At 63.3% G+C, this 18,910-nt stretch overlaps 4 protein-coding genes and 3 non-coding genes across 12 annotated transcripts; 5 read left to right on the forward strand and 2 right to left on the reverse strand.

The window, feature by feature from the left end:
- Positions 1-877: 877 nt before the first annotated feature.
- Positions 878-7,148, reverse strand: MED22 (mediator complex subunit 22). Of its 3 annotated transcripts, none has more exons than XM_059658465.1 (5): positions 7,002-7,148; positions 6,416-6,591; positions 4,572-4,652; positions 3,601-3,809; positions 878-1,503 (listed from the first exon to the last, which is right to left on the reverse strand). In XM_059658465.1, the coding sequence occupies exons 2-5, from the start codon at positions 6,536-6,538 to the stop codon at positions 1,314-1,316; spliced, it is 603 nt and encodes a 200-aa protein (XP_059514448.1). In that variant the 5' UTR covers positions 6,539-6,591; positions 7,002-7,148; the 3' UTR covers positions 878-1,313. The 3 variants fall into 3 exon arrangements, with proteins under 3 accessions (XP_059514448.1, XP_059514447.1, XP_059514449.1); XM_059658464.1 differs by having other exon boundaries at positions 6,989-7,134; XM_059658466.1 differs by having other exon boundaries at positions 1,360-3,809; positions 6,989-7,134.
- Positions 7,149-7,277: 129 nt separating this feature from the next.
- On the forward strand, positions 7,278-10,459 carry RPL7A (ribosomal protein L7a). Of its 2 annotated transcripts, none has more exons than XM_059658458.1 (8): positions 7,278-7,302; positions 7,915-8,035; positions 8,331-8,480; positions 8,976-9,116; positions 9,298-9,377; positions 9,682-9,812; positions 10,125-10,194; positions 10,307-10,459. In XM_059658458.1, the coding sequence occupies exons 1-8, from the start codon at positions 7,300-7,302 to the stop codon at positions 10,409-10,411; spliced, it is 801 nt and encodes a 266-aa protein (XP_059514441.1). In that variant the 5' UTR covers positions 7,278-7,299; the 3' UTR covers positions 10,412-10,459. The 2 variants fall into 2 exon arrangements, with proteins under 2 accessions (XP_059514441.1, XP_059514443.1); XM_059658460.1 differs by lacking the exon at positions 7,278-7,302 and adding an exon at positions 7,743-7,771.
- Positions 7,733-7,806, forward strand: LOC132212884 (small nucleolar RNA SNORD24). The gene has a single exon (XR_009447823.1). It is a non-coding gene; the product is annotated as a small nucleolar RNA SNORD24 (small nucleolar RNA).
- LOC132212876 (small nucleolar RNA SNORD36) lies at positions 9,540-9,612 on the forward strand. Its single transcript, XR_009447817.1, has one exon. It is a non-coding gene; the product is annotated as a small nucleolar RNA SNORD36 (small nucleolar RNA).
- On the forward strand, positions 9,980-10,046 carry LOC132212877 (small nucleolar RNA SNORD36). Its single transcript, XR_009447818.1, has one exon. It is a non-coding gene; the product is annotated as a small nucleolar RNA SNORD36 (small nucleolar RNA).
- A 216-nt stretch (positions 10,460-10,675) lies between the features above and the next one.
- LOC132212539 (surfeit locus protein 1) lies at positions 10,676-14,682 on the reverse strand. 2 transcript variants are annotated; one of them, XM_059658456.1, is made up of 9 exons: positions 14,606-14,682; positions 14,433-14,484; positions 13,270-13,403; positions 13,109-13,191; positions 12,359-12,550; positions 11,505-11,577; positions 11,242-11,404; positions 10,922-11,003; positions 10,676-10,852 (listed from the first exon to the last, which is right to left on the reverse strand). In XM_059658456.1, exons 1-9 carry the CDS (start codon positions 14,630-14,632, stop codon positions 10,783-10,785), a joined length of 876 nt encoding a protein of 291 aa, XP_059514439.1. In that variant the 5' UTR covers positions 14,633-14,682; the 3' UTR covers positions 10,676-10,782. The 2 variants fall into 2 exon arrangements, with proteins under 2 accessions (XP_059514439.1, XP_059514438.1); XM_059658455.1 differs by having other exon boundaries at positions 14,579-14,671.
- SURF2 (surfeit 2) lies at positions 14,676-18,804 on the forward strand. 2 transcript variants are annotated; one of them, XM_059658462.1, is made up of 6 exons: positions 14,676-14,830; positions 15,063-15,217; positions 15,878-15,981; positions 17,725-17,916; positions 18,092-18,255; positions 18,652-18,804. In XM_059658462.1, the coding sequence occupies exons 1-6, from the start codon at positions 14,753-14,755 to the stop codon at positions 18,658-18,660; spliced, it is 702 nt and encodes a 233-aa protein (XP_059514445.1). In that variant the 5' UTR covers positions 14,676-14,752; the 3' UTR covers positions 18,661-18,804. The 2 variants fall into 2 exon arrangements, with proteins under 2 accessions (XP_059514445.1, XP_059514444.1); XM_059658461.1 differs by having other exon boundaries at positions 18,706-18,804.
- The last annotated feature ends 106 nt before the right edge of the window (positions 18,805-18,910 follow it).

Here is an 18,910-nt window from a genome sequence, read left to right on the forward strand (position 1 = left end):
GTGCGCAGGCGCTGCCAGTCGAGCGCCGAGCCGCCCCCGCGCGGTGCTCGATTCGCCACGCCTGGCTCCACCGGAAGCGGCCCGCAGGGCATTGTGGGCCGTGGGCGGAGCGGGGCCCGTGGGCGTGGCCTCCGCGGCACTAGGGGGCGGGCGGGCGTGGGTCACCCCCAGGCCCGGCCTCGCAGCCCCGCGCCCCGCAGGCGCTCCCCGGGCCGGGCGGCAGCAACAGGCTGGCATCGCCTCGCGCTCCGGGGGCGGCCGGCGATGAGCTGAAGAGTGAGGGCGGCGCGGGCGGTGCTCGGGGCAAGGGCTGGACGGCCGCTCCTCCCCCCGTCCCCCACACGCACTCCTCTTGGTTGAAATCTTGTTCTCCCCTCGGGGTTCAGCACGTTATTCCGCAACTAAAATGCTGCGGGAAGAGGTCGCCACCCATCCTGCCAATGGGGGTCACGCAAGCTGATGCCCTCCCCCCAGCAGGGGCCACCCGACGGGCTGCTGCCTCTGCTTGGCCGTGGGGGTCTCTGGGACCTGCGATGGGTCAGCTGTGCCCCCCCCCGCCCCCACTTTCTCAGGTGACCTGGCAGTGGCACTGGGCCTCTGGTTCTGTGGGTTGAGTACTGATTGCTGCCCTTTGCCTCCTGGCTCCGTGGCCCCATCACCCCCTTCCAAAGCCCATGGCCACTCCTCCCTGAAGTGCCGGTCACCACAGACTTGGGTGCAGTGAGGACTAGAAGGGACCAGTGTTTCATTCATTCATTCACATCAAGGATCCGGGGCCCAGGCAGTGCTGGGCGGGGTATGCAGCCAGGACCCAGGGCCACTGGGAGATGGAGGGGATCCGGGCGGTCAGGTGTGAGCAAGGAAGAACTGACCAAAGCCGAAGAGCAGTGTTGTCTTTATTCAACCGTCTCGCACACAATGAACCAGGATGTGTATCGCAGAGCCAGGAAGGAGCCCGCGCCGGCTCCTGTGTGAACCCCCCCCAGCCCCAGCTCTGCAGGGGCCCCGGGCGAGGCAGCACGGTGGCTGCACAGGGGCCCGGTGTGGACCAGGACTGTCCACCCAGCGCCCCTCCCCACATTAAACAGCAGGCTCAGGTCCCAGCAGCAGCCCGGGAGGTAGTGAACAGAGGTGCCTGGAGGAAGAGTGGGCCACTCTGGAAATGGGGGGATCTACTCTCCCTCCACACTCCTGGGGGGGCTGTCCCTTTGGGGTTCCCAAGGAGGCCACAGCCGCTCCCCAGCAGCAGCCAAGGCCGAGCGGGGCGCCAGATTTTGTTGCTATCCCGGGGATGGTGGAGAGAGCGGAGGGGCTCAGGCATGCTCTGTGGGGCCAGGCCCGCTAGCGTGGGAGTGGGCAGGGGCGGCGGGCTGCAGGGGGCCAGCGCTGGGCTCTGGGGAGGCCCGCAGGGGGGCCGCGAGGCCATCGGCAGCGTCTGTGTCGAGGTCCAGCCTCCAGTACGCTTCGCACAGAGGCAGATCGTTAGCTTCGCGGAGACTGGAGCTTTTCCACCACCAGAAGCCCAGGGAGACAGGAGCAGGCAGAGGGCAGGGAGGGAGAGCGACACAGGAGCAGAGTTAAGAAAACAGACCGGACCCACACCTGCCTCTCCCCTCTGGCAGGCGCTCCTTCAAGCAGGCCTGGCTGGGTGGGAGGCCCACGGGGACCCCCAGCGTCAGGGTCCTTCGCATCCCAAAGGGAAAGGGAGGGCTGTCCAGGACCGGCCAGGCAGGTCCCTCCGCTGATCGAGCAGGGGTCTGCCCCGTCTGAGGGTCACCTGGCTGTCCTGCCCCTGCTGCCACCCCATCCTGCGGGGGCGCGGCAGCCTCACCGGTAGTGGCAGCCAGCATCCAGAGCCCACGGCTCCTGCACTTGGCCAGAATCCTGAGGCAGAGACCCCGTCTTACTTCCGGGTCTGCCCCTGGCTGGGACAGAGCCTGGACGGGTGACAGGAAGAGGCCCTGGTGTTCGTCCTGTACCCCACCTCTCCAACACGCTGTGGAGGACCGAGTGGGGTGCAGGGGAAGAGCATGGCTCACGGGTATGGAGGCTGACGGCCCCTTCGCCTCACCGTCCTGCCCTTCCTGTGGCTGCTCCCTCGCTCCCACCCTCAGCGCTCAGTCTCAGAAACCATCCTGGTCACAGAGGAGGGTCCAAGGACAGCAGAGGGAGAGGTAGACAGACAGCAAATCATGAGTGGAAAGCGGCCGAGCAAGCGTGGAGGTGGGCGAGCGGGGCTGCGGAGGGTGGAGGGGGCTGCGCATGCCAGGGATAAGCAGGGAGGGTACCAGCCCGCCCCGGGCATCACAGACGAGGGAGGAACTCAGCCTCCCGAGGCCCCTGGGATGCTGGCGGGACCAGCAGGCAGGCCTGGAACCCCTGGGGTGAACCCCAGGCTGACGGGCAGGTGTGGGAAGCCTGGCGCTCAGGCCCCGCCCAGTGACCTGGGGCAGGTCCGCTCCTCTGGGCCCTCACCCTAAGGGGCAGGGCTGAATCGCTGCCCTGGAGCTGCTCTGGCCAGAGGCCTGGCCCTTAGGGATGCTGGGTCCGTGAAGGGACTCTGCAAAACCAGTGTGGCTGTGGGCCATGTCCCAGCGGGGTCTGAGCTCCCCCACGGGGACCCACTCAGGACTTTTCTCTGAAGGCCGGTGTGTTAGGAGGCAACTGCCACAAGTCTGCTGAGCCGATGGGTCTCAGGGCCCAGGGGCGGCCCCAGACACTCTGGAAAAGTCTAGAACCACTCCAGCTGGGCAGTGACATAACGTCCCTTCCCACAGAGGCCACGCTGGGCAGGACCATGCGAGTGACACTGAACCCCAGGCAGGGAACCACGCCCCAGACCACAGAGCACGCTGGCTCTGGGCATCCGTGGCCCCTGCTTGGCTCCCACGGGGCAGCAAGGGGCGTATAGAACCTGCCCCTGGAGGGACAGCTGTCTGCGAGAGCACCAGGGCCCGGACTCCCTGTCTGCGGGACCAGCTAACGGGAACGGAGGACTAAGGCCCGCCCAGCCTCGGTTTCCCCGCATAAGTTGCACTTGGACTAGGATTTCTCAAAGGCCTCAGGTTTCAGGATTCTCAGTGGGCCCACGAGGCTGGGTGATGGGTCGCGCCCACCGCTGTATCCCTGCGCACAGCCTGGGCCTGGCATGGAGGGGGCTCTGTGGACAAGGCTGAGCCCCCCTCTACTTGGTCCCCTCCTCCTTCCCGGGACCCTGGCACCCGCACCTCCGTGGGCGCCTGGCGATGCCCACACGGAATCGCCTCCGTGGGCAAGCAGTGGCACCTGGGCATAGCCTGGGCGGCCTGAGGAACGAGCCCAGCCTCGGACAGGAAGGTCTAAAGGGAGCAGACAGGTCCAAAGAGAGGCAGCAGCACCCGGGCAGGACCGCTGGCTCTGGCCTCCCAAGCCTGGAAGTTCTGTGCGTTTCACCCCAGGGCCCGGGGGGCGGTGGGAAGTGTCTGTGGTCGAACGCTCTGACCGGGAGGTGCGCTCTGAAACCGGCCCGGGCTCTGCTGCGGGACCAGCAGGGTTTGGAAAAGCAGGACCTTGGGGGCTGCCGGGGCTGCGGTCCGGGTCCGGGTCCAGCCCTATTGGTACCTGGACGAGTAGTACTCCTCCTCCAGCTCGTAGAGGTCGATGGAGACCTCGTCCCGCAGGGCGGTGAGCTTGCGGTCGCACTCCTCCTGCAGCGCCCGGAGCTGCTGGTTGCGCTGGTCGATGGCCTCGTTCACCGACGGGAAGTCGTTCAGGATCAGGAACTGCTTGAGGTCGGACACCAGCTTCATCAGGGACTCACCGGCTCGGACCTGTGGTGACAGCCAGAGCAGGCAGGTGAGGGCGGGACAGCGCCGTCTCCCTGGGCTGGATGCCGGCAAGCCATGGCCTCAGTTTCCTCATCTGCAAAGTGGGGCTACGGCAGTGACCTTCACAGGGTCGCTGTGAGAAGCGAGAGAACCGGGAGGTAAGCTACGGGAGGACGGGGTCCCCAGCGCCCCCCACCCCCGACTGCAGCCCAGGGGAGACAGCAGGGGCCCTCAGCTCCCAGCCCCGACCCCGCGTGGCCCAACCTGTGTGACTGGCTCTGAGCTGGTGGTGTGATCGCCAGTCACACAGGTTGTGCAAGCACATTCTGCCTCTCAAAACCCCAGGCCACAGGTGGAAGTGCTACCCCTTAGCCGCCTGCCCTGCCCCTCCTCCGGGCAGCTCCCCTGCCAGCTGGGCGATCCCTGTGGGAACTTGTCCTGTTTCCACCTGCGGGCACACACCCAGGGAAATGACGGACGTGCTTGTTCTGTGGCGTCGGAAGGGACCAAACGCAGGTCCCGTTACACTAAGAGACTCGCCTCTGCTCTCCTGACGAATCTCAGGGAGCTTTCTGTCAACAGGGAAGAGCGGCCCCTTTCCGAGCGCCGCACAGCAGCTGGGACCAGCGAGGCCGGGTCCCTGCCCGCCCCTCCCACGCCGCCACGGACAGCCCTCCTCCCAGGAGACCCCACTGGGACCCCGAGGGCTCCGCACTGGGACCCCGAGGGTCGGAGCCCGGACGGGGCCTTGCAGCGGTGACTTACGATGTTGGAGGCTCGCACGTGCATCTCGTAATTGTCCTGCTCGCCTTGGGTGGCTCTGGACACCTGGGTCTCATCCTCAATCTGGGACAGAGAGGGACCCAGTTAGCCGGCGCCCGCGGCCCACACTCCGCATCCTGCCCGCCTCTTTCCACCCAGACCCCGCGACAAGAGGTCGGCTTCCCTCTTGTTCCAAGGAGGGCGGGCACCTGCGTCTGGACAGGCGGGCAAACGCGCTGCCTGCCGCGCCAGGTGCGGGAGGGCTGGCCGGGACTCGTGGGTCTGGGGCCTGCAGCCCGCTCGGCGCGGACAGTGTCGCCAGCTCCGGCGCTCAGTCAACCGAACAGGTCAGTCAAGGGAGTGATTTTTTAAAAATACCTTTTTATTGATTTCAGAGAGAGAGGAAGGGAGAGGGAGAGAGAGAAACATCCATCAGTGGCCCCTCACACACACCCTGACGGGGGACCAAACCCCACCACCCGGGCATGTGCCCTGACCACCAGGACGCTGCTCCCACGGAGGCACCCTGGCCAGGGCAACAAGGACCTCTTTAAAAAAAATAAAATAAAATAAAAAAATATATATATATATAATTGATTTTTTACAGAGAGGAAGGGAGAAGGTTAGAAACATCGATGAGAGAGAAACATCGATCAGCTGCCTCCTGCACACCTCCTGCTGGGGATGTGCCCGTAACCAAGGTACATGCCCTTGACCGGAATCGAACCTGGGACCTTTCAGTCCGCAGGCCGACGCTCTATCCACTGAGCCAAACCGGTTTTGGCAAGGACCTTTTTAAAGTGACCACTTACTGACCACTTTCTGGGTGCCAGGCACCGTGGTAAGCCCTTGACCATCATCATCTTACAAAAGTCTCAGCCCTGGCTGGTCTGGTTCAGTGGGTAGAGCATCGGCCCTCCGACCAAAGAGTCCTGGGTTCCATTCCAGTCAAGGGCACGTACCTCGACTGCAGGCTCAATCCGGAGGCAACCAATCAACGTGTCTCTCTCACACTGATGTTTCTCTCTCCCCCCCCTTCCACTCTCTCTAAAAACCAATGGGAAAATACCCTCAGGTGAAATAAAATAAGTAAAGTAAAATAATGTAAATTAAAAAAATTCCTCACAGAAGCCTGGACAGCCTTCCCTAGATTGCAGGTGGGCAAGCCTGAGGCCGGACAGGGCAGGGAGCCTGCTCAGTGTCTCGGACGGAAAATCAGGAGCCTGCCCGCTCGGCCTGCCTTGTTGCCAGTCCAGGGCATTAGCTGCCCCATCCATCCGCCCGGACAGGGCTTCCCAGGGGCGTTGCCAGGGTACGGGCTGGCGTCAGGGGTGGGAGCCAGGCCTCCTGGGCTCCAACCCTGGCTCTGCCGGTTACTAGCAGAAGGGTCTTGGGCAAGTGATCCAGCCGATCGAGCCGACTGAGCCAACGCTGACGGCTTCCCCAGCTCCTCTTCCTGAGGCCACTCACTCGAAACCGCTACCATGTTGGGGTCGCTGCCAGGCCCTGAGGCAACCACTTTACACCGATCCACTCACCCAGGGCCCTATGACTGGGACGCCAAAGCACTGAGACGCCAAGTCCCTGTCCAAGCCTCCGCTAGGCATGCCGCTGGCGCTGAGCTGGCACCTGAATAGTCCCTACAGCTGCCTCACCGGGACCGGTAATTAGCTGGTTTGTCTGCTGACCTGTCTGTCATCGCCCACCCCCTGGTGCCCCCCAAGTGTTCTCGGCATGGGGGCAAGGGCCCCTGCAGCTGTACCCCGCCCCCCCTCCCCCCGGCCAGGGTGCTCCGGGACACGCGGGGCCGGAGCAGGGCAGTCCTGGGCCCCTGTCCCCCCCCCCACCTTGGCGGTCTTGATGATCTCGATGAAGTTGTCCATCATGGACTTGATGTCGTCCTTGAGCCGCTTGTTGTAGGACTGCAGCAGCGTCTCCTTGCTCTGCGGCAGGGCTCTCTGCTGGGCCATGGCGGGGCCTCCCTCCGTGCGGGCAGCAGAGGCCGCGGGCCACGAGGCAGCACCTGGGGCCGGAGTCTGATGTAGGCAGAGCCATCCCCAGCCGCCCACCTCCACGGCCCAGGGAACGTGCAGCTCTCGGGGACCCCCTTCCTGCCAAACCAACCCGTGCACCACTCGCACACCGTGCACTGCGGGTCTCACGCCGCTCCCCGCCCGATCGCTGCCCCGCCTCTTTCCCAGCGGATCTAGCGACTCTATCCCGCCACCCAGTTCCAGGCCGGGCCCCCGCAGCGCCGACAGCCTCCCGGCTCCGGGGTCTCGTCGGGACCACCCTCCCTCCCTGCGCCCCAGCGCTCGGCCCGGGGCCTGGCGCACGGCCAAAGGACCCAACTCGCGGTCTCTGCGCCATTCTGGGGCACGGCACACGGCGACCCCGCCGCGCCACACCGATGCCCGCACCCTGTCCGCACACCTTGGGCCCGGCGGGCACCTGGCCAGGATGGGCCTGGGGACCAGCAAGCACCCCCGGGAAGTGCAGACTCCCGGGCGCCGCTCAGCACCCGGAGCGTCCCGCCGCCATCTCCACGCCCCTTCCGCTCGCACAGACCCACCCCCTGCTCTAGGCACCGCCCCCGACCGAAGGGCCCGCGAAAGGAGTGCTGTCGCTTTAAATTCGAAATCCCGCGCAGGCTCCAGTTCTCGCGATCTTTGAGGTCGCATACATATTTCCCACAATTCCCTTTCCTTTCTCTCTCCTCCAGTCGCCCAAGATGGTGAGTGTTTCCATGATACGTTATGTTGGCGCCGGGCCTGGGCTCTATCCGCTGCCATCCTCCTCGGGATTCGGCCGCGCGGGGGTCCGTCCACCGCCCGGAGCGAGGAGAGCCCCGCGAGGCCTGGCACAGAGGGCACTGGGCCGGGATAGACTCCCCGGCGTCCGGGCCGGAGGAGGAGGACCCGGCAAGCGCCGCGCCGCAATGCGGGGCTGGGAGCTGCTGCGGCCCGCAGCCCGCCCCGGAGCGGGGCCTTCAGCGAGGGCTTCTGAGTCCGCCCTTGCTGTTTCTGGGGTCGGACTCCTAAGGGGACCCCTGTCCCCGGTTGGGGGTGCAGCGCTGTGGACGGGGCCGTCCCGGCGGTCCGTGTCCTAAAGCTCCGCCCTCAGCCCTTGGGCAGCGCCGAGCAGCAGCGTGGCCGCCCGGCTCGTGCAGATGATGTGAAGGAATATTTGCTATCTGAGCAATGGTGAGGACGCCCGAACCACCAAGATCGCTGATGCACGAGCCGGGCTCGCTGCCGCGCCGCGTGGGCCTGAGCCTGGGCCCTGCCCTGCCCGGGGGGTCCGGGGGAGCTGGGGGGCAGAGGCTGACGGGGTTTCCTCTGCGCAGCCGAAGGGGAAGAAGGCCAAGGGGAAGAAGGTGGCGCCGGCCCCTGCCGTCGTGAAGAAGCAGGAGGCCAAGAAGGTGGTCAACCCCCTGTTCGAGAAGCGGCCCAAGAACTTCGGCATCGGTGAGTGGAGGGGCGAGACTGGAGGGGCGAGACGGCAGGCTGCAGCGGAGGGCGGCGTTGGTGGACGGGTCAGGTCCTACCACTGGGGTGGGGACGCCCCGTTTTCCGCTTTGTGGGCCCCGGTCCTAAGCTGTCCCCTTGGGGGGGCGGGGACGGCCGCGTGCAGATGATGTGAGGACGTTTGCTCTGCGAGATGTGATGACGCCGAACCACCGAGATCGCTGATGGACCCGCCCTCGCGGCCCCAGGCGGGAAGCAGGTGAGAGCCTCGCTCAGGGCGGCCTTTCCCTCGCAGGACAGGACATCCAGCCCAAAAGGGACCTCACCCGCTTTGTCAAGTGGCCCCGCTACATCCGGCTGCAGCGGCAAAGGGCTATTCTCTACAAGCGGCTCAAAGTGCCGCCTGCCATCAACCAGTTCACCCAGGCCCTGGACCGCCAGACCGGTAGGTGGTGTGGCTGGAAGCCAGCGCCGGGAGGGATTCGGGGCTCCCTGTTTAGTTTCCAGACCCTGAAGGTGGCATAACTGAGGCTTCTTGAAGTGCAACTCACACCTAACGCTTCTGACTCAAGTGGGGAAGGTTAGCACTGAGCCTAGGGCAGCGGTTCTCAACCTGTGGGTCGCGACCCCTTTGGGGGTCGAACGACCCTTTCACAGGGGTCGCCTAAGACCATCGGAAAACACATATATAATTACATATTGTTTTTGTGATTAATCACTGTGCTTTCATTATGTTCAATTTGTAACAATGAAAATACATCCTGCATATCGGATATTTACATGACGATTCATAGCAGTAGCAAAATTAGTTATGAAGTAGCCACGAAAATAACGTTATGGTTGGGGGTTACCACCACATGAGGAACTCTATGAATGGGTCGCAGCATGAGGAAGGCTGAGAACCGCTGGCCTAGAGCCTAAGCTGGTGGTTTCTCCCCAGCCACTCAGCTGCTGAAGCTGGCCCACAAGTACAGGCCCGAGACCAAGCAAGAGAAGAAGCAGAGGCTGCTGGCCCGGGCTGAGAAAAAAGCTGCCGGCAAAGGGGATGTTCCCACCAAGAGGCCTCCTGTCCTCCGAGCAGGTGAGTGGGGTTCTCTTTAAAGGGGGGACGGGGTGGGGGCTGTCAGTAGTTAGGTGCGGGCTTCTTCACCTGCAATCCCTGAAGAGTACGTTAACCCCGAGGCATAGCTGGGCCCTGACGTAGAGCTGCTTTTGTGAACAGCAGCCATGCACCCCACTCATGCAGACTGGCTGTGTTCTAGGGGTGAACACGATCACCACCCTGGTGGAGAACAAGAAGGCCCAGCTGGTGGTGATAGCGCACGACGTGGACCCCATCGAGGTACGTGGGCCTCGTGTGAGCGCTGGCTGCTGAACTGAGACTGGGTCTTTTAATGTCGGTACCTACAGATAAAGCTTAATTCTGAGTCTGCCACATTAAGTGGGCTGACAGCTTTTCATTTGAGGACAGTACTGACGAGGGATCCAGCTTATCTTGTGGCTCTTGCAATGATGTGAATTTCTCACTGAATTAATCCTTGAAGTGCAAATACATGAGCTTTTTAACCCTGAGCAATTGCTGCCCAGCTAACTTTTAAATCATCGCTTCCGGTCAGACTACACTCTGAGCTAACGCTATCTTCCAGCTGGTGGTCTTCCTGCCCGCCCTGTGCCGGAAGATGGGGGTCCCCTACTGCATCATCAAGGGGAAGGCCAGGCTGGGGCGCCTCGTCCACAGGAAGACCTGCACCACCGTCGCCTTCACACAGGTTAACTCGTAAGTATGCAGCTTGGTCCCGAACCCCAGGTGTGTGTAGGGGACAGCCTGCTCCCACCCTCCACTCTGCCCCCCCCCAACCCCCCAGTTCACTTCATCTCTTTGGATTTTATCTTAAAAGAGCAAATGTTCTAGCTTTAAAGGAATAAATACATTTATCTGAACCTTTGCCGATGATGGTTACGAATTTCTTCACCTGAATAAACCATGTGGTCATGTTGTGTCTGAGGCAAAAGGCTTGTTGTGTTTGGAGCCAAGGCCCCATTTCCGCTCTGGAAGGGCCGCAGTCTGACCCACGTCCCGTCTCCTTAGGGAAGACAAGGGAGCTCTGGCTAAGCTGGTGGAGGCCATCCGGACCAACTACAACGACAGATACGACGAGGTAAGCGCTGTCTGGGTGAGTCAGGCCTCAGCCAGAGGCCTGCCTGGCTCTTCGTGAGCCGTGCAGACCACGACCCGCTGGGCCAGACTGACTGCGGCTCTTGTCCTTGCAGATCCGCCGCCACTGGGGAGGCAACGTCCTGGGTCCGAAGTCGGTGGCTCGCATTGCCAAGCTGGAGAAGGCCAAGGCGAAGGAGCTGGCAACTAAGCTGGGCTAAGCATGCACCGTTGTTTTCTGTACATAAAAGGAATAAAAATTCTCCTCAGCCAGCGTCTTGGTCACTTGGGGTTGGAGGTGATTTATTGCCGGCAAGAAGTCGGGTGGTAGCAAGTCCATTTTCAAACCAGGGGCCTGAGCTAACTACTGTGCATGTTGCTTCGTGTGTGGGTCCATTCAGAAACTGTGAACCTGCTGCTCGGCCGTTGTGCACTTGAACACTGAGCCAAGCCTGGGTTTTCTGATGGACCCGGTAACCGATCACTCAGGTAGCGGCGGTTTGTTTATACCAATAGCACGTGGCCCAGTTAAACCCAATCTGGTGAAGTATTTATTCAGTGGCTCCCAGGACAGGCCACATCAGTCATCGCGTCACGTGCCAGGAGCCCGACGCAGGAACTTCTTAACCCACAGGTACGACGTGGCCGCGCAGAGTCCGTACCTGGGGGTAAGAGAGTGTCAGTGAGCAGTTGTGAAGGGGAGGGGCCCGCGCGCACAGAGGGGGACTCACCAGGTGATGATGTACTGCATGTGCTCGTTCCTCAGGGTCACTCTGGTCTGCCCGCCAATAGGTCCTCCAGGGACTGTGCTCTCTGTAGACACCGAGTGTTGGCACCGGTCTCCCTCCCGCCGCTTGGCCAGCTGCTTCCTTGGGGCCTTGCTAACCACCCCCCAGAGCCTTGACCTTGGCCAATGTCACGTCACCTCAACAGGACGTTCCGCCTGTACCTGGTGTACAGCCGCCCGCCTGCTACCCCGCCCCCCCCAGCACATAGAGTGCAAACAGCAGGAACCCACTCCCGCTTCTTGGCCTGGCCGGTCACCACGTACTGAAGTCCGCATCGATGAAGATGGGCTCTGTGCCTGTGAGCGTGGCCATGGCCTCCAGGTCCCGGTAGTACCAGTGGTTCCTTTCTGGGTTGTTCTCCGGGACAAAAGGCTTCCTGGTCTCTGTCAGCCTTACCATCCCAACCAGGTCCACTTCTCCCTCAACCTAAAAAAGAGGGTGTCCCTAAGGACACAGCAGAGAAGGGGGGCTCCCTGCTCACCTGGGGGAACAGGTGTCCTCCCACCCCCCGCCCTTTGCCCCTTACCTGGCCTCTCTTCCGAGTGTCCGGATTCAGTTTCTTCCTGGGGACAAACCCTCTGTTCACCAGGATGCTCATCCTAGACGGGGAAAGCGCTCGGTTTCAGGCGGGAAAGGGTTTGGAGAGATGATCACTGTTGGCTCTTGGCTCCTGCGCGTTCAGGACCTGGCGCTGCCAGGGCAGGTCTAAAGCAGGACAGTGGAGACAGGCTGTGTGCCCCTGGGCAGGTCCTCCTGTGCCTGTGTCCTGACTGGTAAGAGCCACCAACCCCTGGGAGGGAAGCCAAGGTTGTCCCTCGCCTCCCCCCATCTTCCTTGTGCCACTCCTGCAACATGCAGCCAGTGATGCCCACCAGGGCCTGGGTTCAGGCTCCCTCCCCTCGGAAGGACGGCACAGCAGCCTGTGCCAGCCTCCAATCTCTAACCAGGGGGGACTAGAGGGACAGCTGCTACAGGCCAATGGGCCCATCCCTGACCTCACCAGGAGGCTGTGGTGACAGGGCCCCCAGGGTTTCATGTGTCCGTTGACAATGGGGAGGCTGCTCTATTGCACCGCCCCTTCGGCCCAAATTGTACCTTGGGACACTCCCTGAGCTGGCTCCCTCCAGAGTTCCTGTCACTATCCCTTCATGCTGCGCCATCATTTAACGAGGTGGCCACTGGACAGACAGTTCTCGCTTCCCTTTCAGAGCGGACAGGACTTGTGCAGTGATAAGCTAAAGGAATCAGCTTCATGTCCGGGCTACAGATTCAAACTCTTGATGGAATCAAACCTTCTAGTTCCCCAGGGTTGGGGGTTGGGAAGGGAAGATGAGCTGCCCTGACCACAGACATCTGCCAGGCTCCCTGCGTGTCACTCACCCCAGGTCCGTGCAGTGGAAAGGGGTGATGACATGGGCACCGCTCTGGGCCGAGGAGGAGAGCCGGCCTGCCTCCCGGGCCTCCCGCTCCGGGTCCACCATGGTCCGGGGCATCATGTACAGCTCCTTGGAGTGGTCAAAGTACCCCCTGACCTTCACCGGCCTGTACTCCAGGTTTCTCAGCTCCACGGGGCTGCACGGGAGGGGACAAGTGCAGCTGAAGCCAGTTTGGGAGGAAGAGAAACCCTCAGGGCTGCAAACGACCAAGCCCACCGCAGCCCGAGGTGACGGGGCGATGGGAGTGCCCGCTACAGGGAAGCTGACCCCTCGGTGTCGCGTGGGAACGGCTCTGCTGCCCCCACAGTCCACGTTTCCATGAGAAGCCAGAGGGGGACTCCTGCATGGACTTGATCAGTGTGGCTGAAACCCCCTTCGAGCACCGGTTTGCGCCCCGAAATGGAGGCTTTGTTGAATACAGCCGTTCCTCTAGGGCAGTCGCATCATTGGGGCACTTTCAAAATACCAGGAAGACGTGGCAATGCCTGCTCTCGCCCGCCAGCTAAGCGTTACTGCTTTAGGGGGCCATCAGCACAGGTTTTTCTATAATTCAGGCAGCTTCCCAAGGGCGACCATGTCAGCAAGAAGCCCAGCAGGACCACCCATCCCGAGGGCGCCCATCTGAGGGCCAGGACCCCAAGCAGCTCCACTGCTGAGCAGTGCGAGGAGCCCCAGGCCGCAGCCCCGCACTCACTCTGCGGGCAGAGGGACAGGCTCCGCCATAATTCTAGACTCCAGCTCCGAGATCAGCTTCAGCTTCCACTTGCGACGCTGGACCTACGGAAACAGCGTTAGCCCAAGCAGACGGTAGCGGGCCAAGGGCTCGGAGCCACAAGAGCTGGAGGCCAGTCCTACCTGCCATGTCCCCAGGCCAAAGGCCGTCACCGGAATGAGAAGCAGGAACCACTGGAGAAAGGAGTCGTCCTCGGCTTTTGTGGCAGGCGCTTCTGCTGCGGAGCTGCGGCGCCTGCTGGGCCTCCAGGCCAGACCTGGGGAGTGTCACACTGGCCTGGGGTCGCAAGCCCCGGGGGAGCACGGGGTACAGGAGGGGCGGGCCCACAACCTGCAGCCAGGAGCCAGCTCCCAGCCCAGTGCCCGGCACGTGGCACTCAGTGGATGTTTACTGACTGAACGAGACCCAGGGCTCAGTCGTGGCTCTGCCACCAACCATGACCCGGGTAATTCGTGGCACCACCTCACGCCTCTCCCGCGGGAGGATGCTGTGAGTTTATGCCACTGCGCTGACATGCACCGGCACAGGCTACTGTGGTCTGAAGAGACGAAATGTGATAGGCTCGGGACAGTGCTTCACAGAGCTCTCCTAACTGCTTTGCCTTTATTTTTAATAAAGCAGTTAAAAGACAAAATTTATTTACAAGGTTACAGAGGTAGAAGTGAGCCAGCTGGGTTGCCTAGGCTCAGGCGTGCTTCCCGGAGGGAGAGATTAAAAGAAAAAATTACTTGCTGATTTAAGGGAGGAAGAGGGAGAACCATCAATCCGCTGTTTCACTTGTGCACGCATTCGCTGGCTGACTTTTGTATGTACCGACCAGGGATCGAACCCTCAGTCTTGGCGTATCCAGAGGATGCCCTAACCGCCCGAGCTGCGCGCAGGGCCAGCTCTGCGTTCTCATTGCTCAAAAATGCAGAGACGGAACAATATACACAGAAGGTGCATTTAAGCTCGCGGAGGGGCCCCTGGGCGGTAGAAAGGCGGGCCTGGCGGGAGCGTGGGCAGCACCCTCCTGGGCGCACAGCCCTGCGCGCGCGGTCACCCCGCCGGCCGCCCAGGGGCAGCACGCAGACTGCTGAGCAGACGAGCTTCCCTTCAGGGTCCCAGGCACCTGGTTGCAAACTCGGGTTGGCCCTCCCTCCTGAGGCCGCCCCGCACGCGGCCAGGCCCCGGCAGGAGGCACGGAGTCTGACCCAGGCGATCGGAGCTCGTCCCCGCGCCCCCAGAGCCCCGCCCCGAGCAGCGCGGGGGGCGCTTCCCAGGGCGCACCGGGGCGAGTCCTCACCTGCGCGCGAGGAGACCGCGAGGACGCTCCTCCAGACGGCGAGGGCCCGGGCCTGCGGAGACGCGAGGGGCTGGCTGAGCCCACCGGCCCGGGGCGCCCCCCCCCCGCCTCCCCGGCCGCTTGCCGCCGCCTCTCCGCCCGCTCACCGGCCCCGCGCCCGCTGCGCGCAGCACCTGCCCCAGCAACCGCGCCGCCGCCATCGCCCCCCGCGGGCCCTTCCGGGGTCGGACCGCGTTTGCTTCCGGGTCACCGCCAAGCCCCGCCCCCGGCCCACGTGGTCTGAGCGACGCCGGGCTTCCAGGTCCCTCGGCTGCTCAGCCATGAGCGAGCCGCCGCCCGAGGTGCGCGCCTTCCTGCGCGACCACCCCAGCCTGCGGCTGCAGCCCGGCGCCCGCAAGGTGCGCGGCCGAGCCGACTGCCCCGGGACCCCCTGACTCCCCCGCCTCCCTGCTTGCCCCCGGGACCCCTTCACCGCCCGCCCCCCGGCTGTCCCGGGACCCCCTGACTACCCCGCCTCCCTGCCTGCCCCCGGGACCCCTTCACCGCCCGCCCCCCGACTGCCCAGGGACCCCCTCAATGCTCCGCCCCCCGACTGCTCAGGGACCCCCTCACCGCCCGCCTCCGCCGCAGGTGAAGTGCGCTCTGACGGGCCACGAGCTGCCCTGCCGCCTGCCCGAGCTCCAGGTCTACACCCGCGGCAGGAAGTACCGGCGCCTGGCCCGCGCCTCCCCTGCCTTCGACTACGCGGAGTTGGAGCCGCACATCGTGCCCAGCACCAAGAACCCGTGCGTGGCCGAGGCGGGGGGGGGGGGGGGCGGCCTGGCACCGCCGGGACCGGGTGGGACCGTTCCGGCCGGTCACCGGCCGCTGCTGGGCGGGAGTCTCCGCCTGCCTGGGAGCTGGGGGCCCGGGCTGCCCGGGAGCCGGGAGCTGGGAGTCACCTGCGAGTCCAGGCGAGGCCCGCCCCTGCTGAGCTCGCTTGCTTTTGTGTAAACCCGGGCCTGTCTGCTTCCTAGGAGACGGCGAGCGCTGGGGCTTGGTCCCTGAGGTTCTGGCGGAGGCCAGGCTCACATTTGTGCTTTAAAGGAGAACTTTTGATTTAGCCGAGGGCGCGTGGTTGACAAATAGTGAGGAGGAAGCGGCGATGGCCTGGTGGGCACTCGTTCATGAACTTGAACGCTGAGTCCCCAGCGTGCATTCTCACAGCAGAGCAATCGGGGGGCTGGCCAGGCCACACGCCAAGCAAACGGCGAGGCCAAGGTCCGTGTGGACCGCGGCTCTCCGCCCGGCGGGGTGGACCTCTCAGGAGCTTGTAAGACCCGGGATACCCAGACCACACCCTGGACGCCCCCTCCCCAGGCAGCCTCTGGGTGACTGAGGCTGGAGAGCAGGTCTGACTCCTTGCTGGTGAACTGTTCCTGCAAACAGCTCCCTCTGCCCCGTAGGCACCAGCTGTTCTGCAAGCTCACCCTGCGGCACATCAACAAGGCCCCGGAGCACGTGCTGCGGCACACGCTGGGCCGGCGCTACCAGAGAGCTCTGTGTAAATGTAAGTGTGTGTGTGTGTGAGACACAGCTGCCCGGGTCACGGCCTCGGGGCATGCCTGCCCTCCCCGGGATGAGCACCCCTCGAGGGCAGAAGTGGTTTGTGCCAGTGGTCGGCAAACTCATTCGTCAGCAGGGCCAAATATCCACAGTACAACGATTGGAATTTCTTTTGAGAGCCAGACTTCTTAAACTTAACCTATATAGGTAGGTACATTGTTATGAACTTAACTAGGGTCCTCCTAAGGCTTAGGAAGAGCCACACTCAAGGGGCCAAAGAGCCGCGTGTGGCTCGAGAGCCGCAGTTTGCCGACCACAGGTCTGGGCCATTGGGTGGCAGTGCCCGTGCCTGCAGAGGGGTGCAAAGCTGGAAGCCGCCTCCCAGAACAGTGCGTCCTCACTCATCGTCCTGCGGCATCTCATCCATGTTACCGTGAAGCGACGTTGGCGGACCTGCCGCAGTGACGGCAGGCGGTGCTGAGTGCTGAGGGAGGGAGGGTGCTGGCAGCCGGGAGGGCCAGCCTGACTCAGGAGGCCGAGACTGAGGGGCATGCGGAGCGGGAAGAGGACAGGATCTGGGCCAGGTCCAAGGCTGGCGTGGGAGGCCCTGAGGACCTGCCTTCATGGTGCCATCACGCACTGTAGGGTGGGGGGCGGGGGGGGTAGGGGCGAGAGCAGAGGGTCTTGGAGGCCGTGGAGGAGCACGGGCAGCCGGATGCACTGAAAGGGTTAAAGCAGGGACTGGCGTGACCCCTGCAGTCATCCAGGTGAATGGAGAGGTGGCGGGGTTCCCCTTGGGTCACCAGGTGTGGTCAGGGAGGATGGGACGCCGTGGACGGGTTTTAACTTGGGGGTGGGTTGCTAGATGAGGAGTGAGGGGCAGGAATAAACTGATTCCCAAGCTCCCACGTCCCGACTTGAGAACTGAACCGGTAGGTGAAGTTTGGGGAGTGGGGTCTGAATAGGCTTTGGGAGAAATTGAAAGTGAAACGAGCACTTTAAGTGGGAGGTGTGGCGGGGACCAGCACTCAGGAGATGCACATCACTGACACAGACATGGCATTTGCATCCACGGAGCCCGTTGAGAAGGGACAGGGTGGGGCCTGGGTACCAAGGAGCCCTGGGAAGGTGAGGAGGAACCAGGTGTCTGGGCAGAGAGGAACGGGTGGACTCTAATTAGATGTCAGCCAAGGGGAGATGAGAGAAAGGTGAGACCAGGCAGCTGGGTGGCGAGGCGGGGACAGCCAGGCTGGAGCGGGGCGGGGGCCGCAGCCGAAGGCGGGGGAAGGAGGGCCGAGCTCCTGTCACCACCTGCCCCCTGGGGGGCTGCACTGCGCTGGGGAGGCCTGGGCTGATGGAGGGCCTGTGAGTCCTCAGTGCAGGAGGACAGTGACTCCAGCCTCGTTCCTGCCCCTTGCTCTGGCCAAAGGTCAACAGGGGGCGCCGATTCCACTGAGCCACCATGCCTGCAGAGGGCTTGCCTCCTGGTGACAGGCTGGCATGGTTTCCAGGTCAGGTGCCCTGGAGCTCCTGCAACCTGGCGGGCCCGGCCAGAGGCGGGTGCTCACGACCAGCAGATCGGTGCCATCTTGTCTGTTGGGCACACCCCTGCTGGCCTTTCCTGTCCTGGTAGGAACTGAGCTGGTGGCCTTTCTCTGCCACCGCTGATGTGCCTAGTGGGTGAGGCACAGGGCTCAGAGGATGTGAGGCGAGGAGAGAGCCATGCTCTGTGCTGGCCTGTCTGCAGATGCAGAGTGTCAGAAGCAGGGCGTGGAGTATGTGCCCGCCTGCCTCTTGCACAAGAGGAGGAGGAGGGAAGACCAGATGGACAGTGACAGGCCACCCCGCCGGAGACCAGCCTTCTGGGAGCCCGAGTCCAGCGATGGTGACGGCACGGCCCCGAGTGACAGTGACGACAGTATGGCAGACCTGTATCCGCGTAAGCAGGACCATGCTCCCTGCCCCCCGTCCCTCCCCCTCCCCCCTCCCCCTCGTACTCCCCCTGGCTGTCCTGTCCATTTCCAGCAGCAGGTGGCTCTGGCCCGCTCCCTTCTCCACGTGCCCCTTAGCCCTATGCAGGTGGTGACCTAAACGTAGATCCCTCTTCCTTCCAGCCGAGCTGTTCACTAAAAAGGACCTGGCAGGAGCCGAGCACAGGGACAGCGCTGATGACTTTCTGACCGATGAAGACGAGAGGCCAAGGCACCCGAGAGCAGAGGGCGCTGGGGACGGAGAGGGGAGGGGAGGGGCCCAGGAGCCGGCCCTCAAGCGCAGGAAGGTAAGCGGTGCCTCCAGGCTGCTAACAGGGCAGCAGTGTCCTTAGCGAGGTTTCCATTTCCCTAGAAAAATAAGACCACTCTCTGCAGGCAACACCCCAAGCTCATGGCACATGCAAGCGAGGAGCCAGGGCTGCTCTGACGGGGCAGGGAGCTTTAAGTCTGCACCTGCGGGAGCCCAGCTGCCTGGACAGGTGCCTGAGTGCAGCACAGGAGCCCAGAGAGGGCCCGATAGACACCACCCTGAGCCTGTGCGGAAGGGGCGGGGCTAGAGGAGGTCAAGGTCTGTGCGTTTGGGGGTTCGCAGCACTGCCTTGGATGAGCCGGCAGCTGTGAGGGAAACTGGGCAGAGTGGACCTAGGGGTTTCCAGCTGAAACCTCGCCTGTGGGCGGGGCAGGCTGACTGACACCCGCTCACCTGGGCCCTCACTGGAACTCTGTCCCCGCCACAGAAGCAGTCGGGCTCATCCAAGAAGTTCAAAAGCCGTCACCGCAAGCAGAAGCGCATCAGCTCTTCCCAGCAGGCGGGTTAATAAACGTTTGCTGGAGACCACGCAGCCTGAGTCCTTGGGGTTTGCACCCCGCGTCCCCCCCAGCTGCCCCGTGTCCTCCCAGCCGGTGGGGCGTCCTGGGGTTTCTCCATCCACTCCTCTGGCT

The sequence above is a fragment of the Myotis daubentonii genome, chromosome 11 (genome assembly GCF_963259705.1).
Source record: "Myotis daubentonii chromosome 11, mMyoDau2.1, whole genome shotgun sequence".
Taxonomy (NCBI): domain Eukaryota; kingdom Metazoa; phylum Chordata; class Mammalia; order Chiroptera; family Vespertilionidae; genus Myotis; species Myotis daubentonii.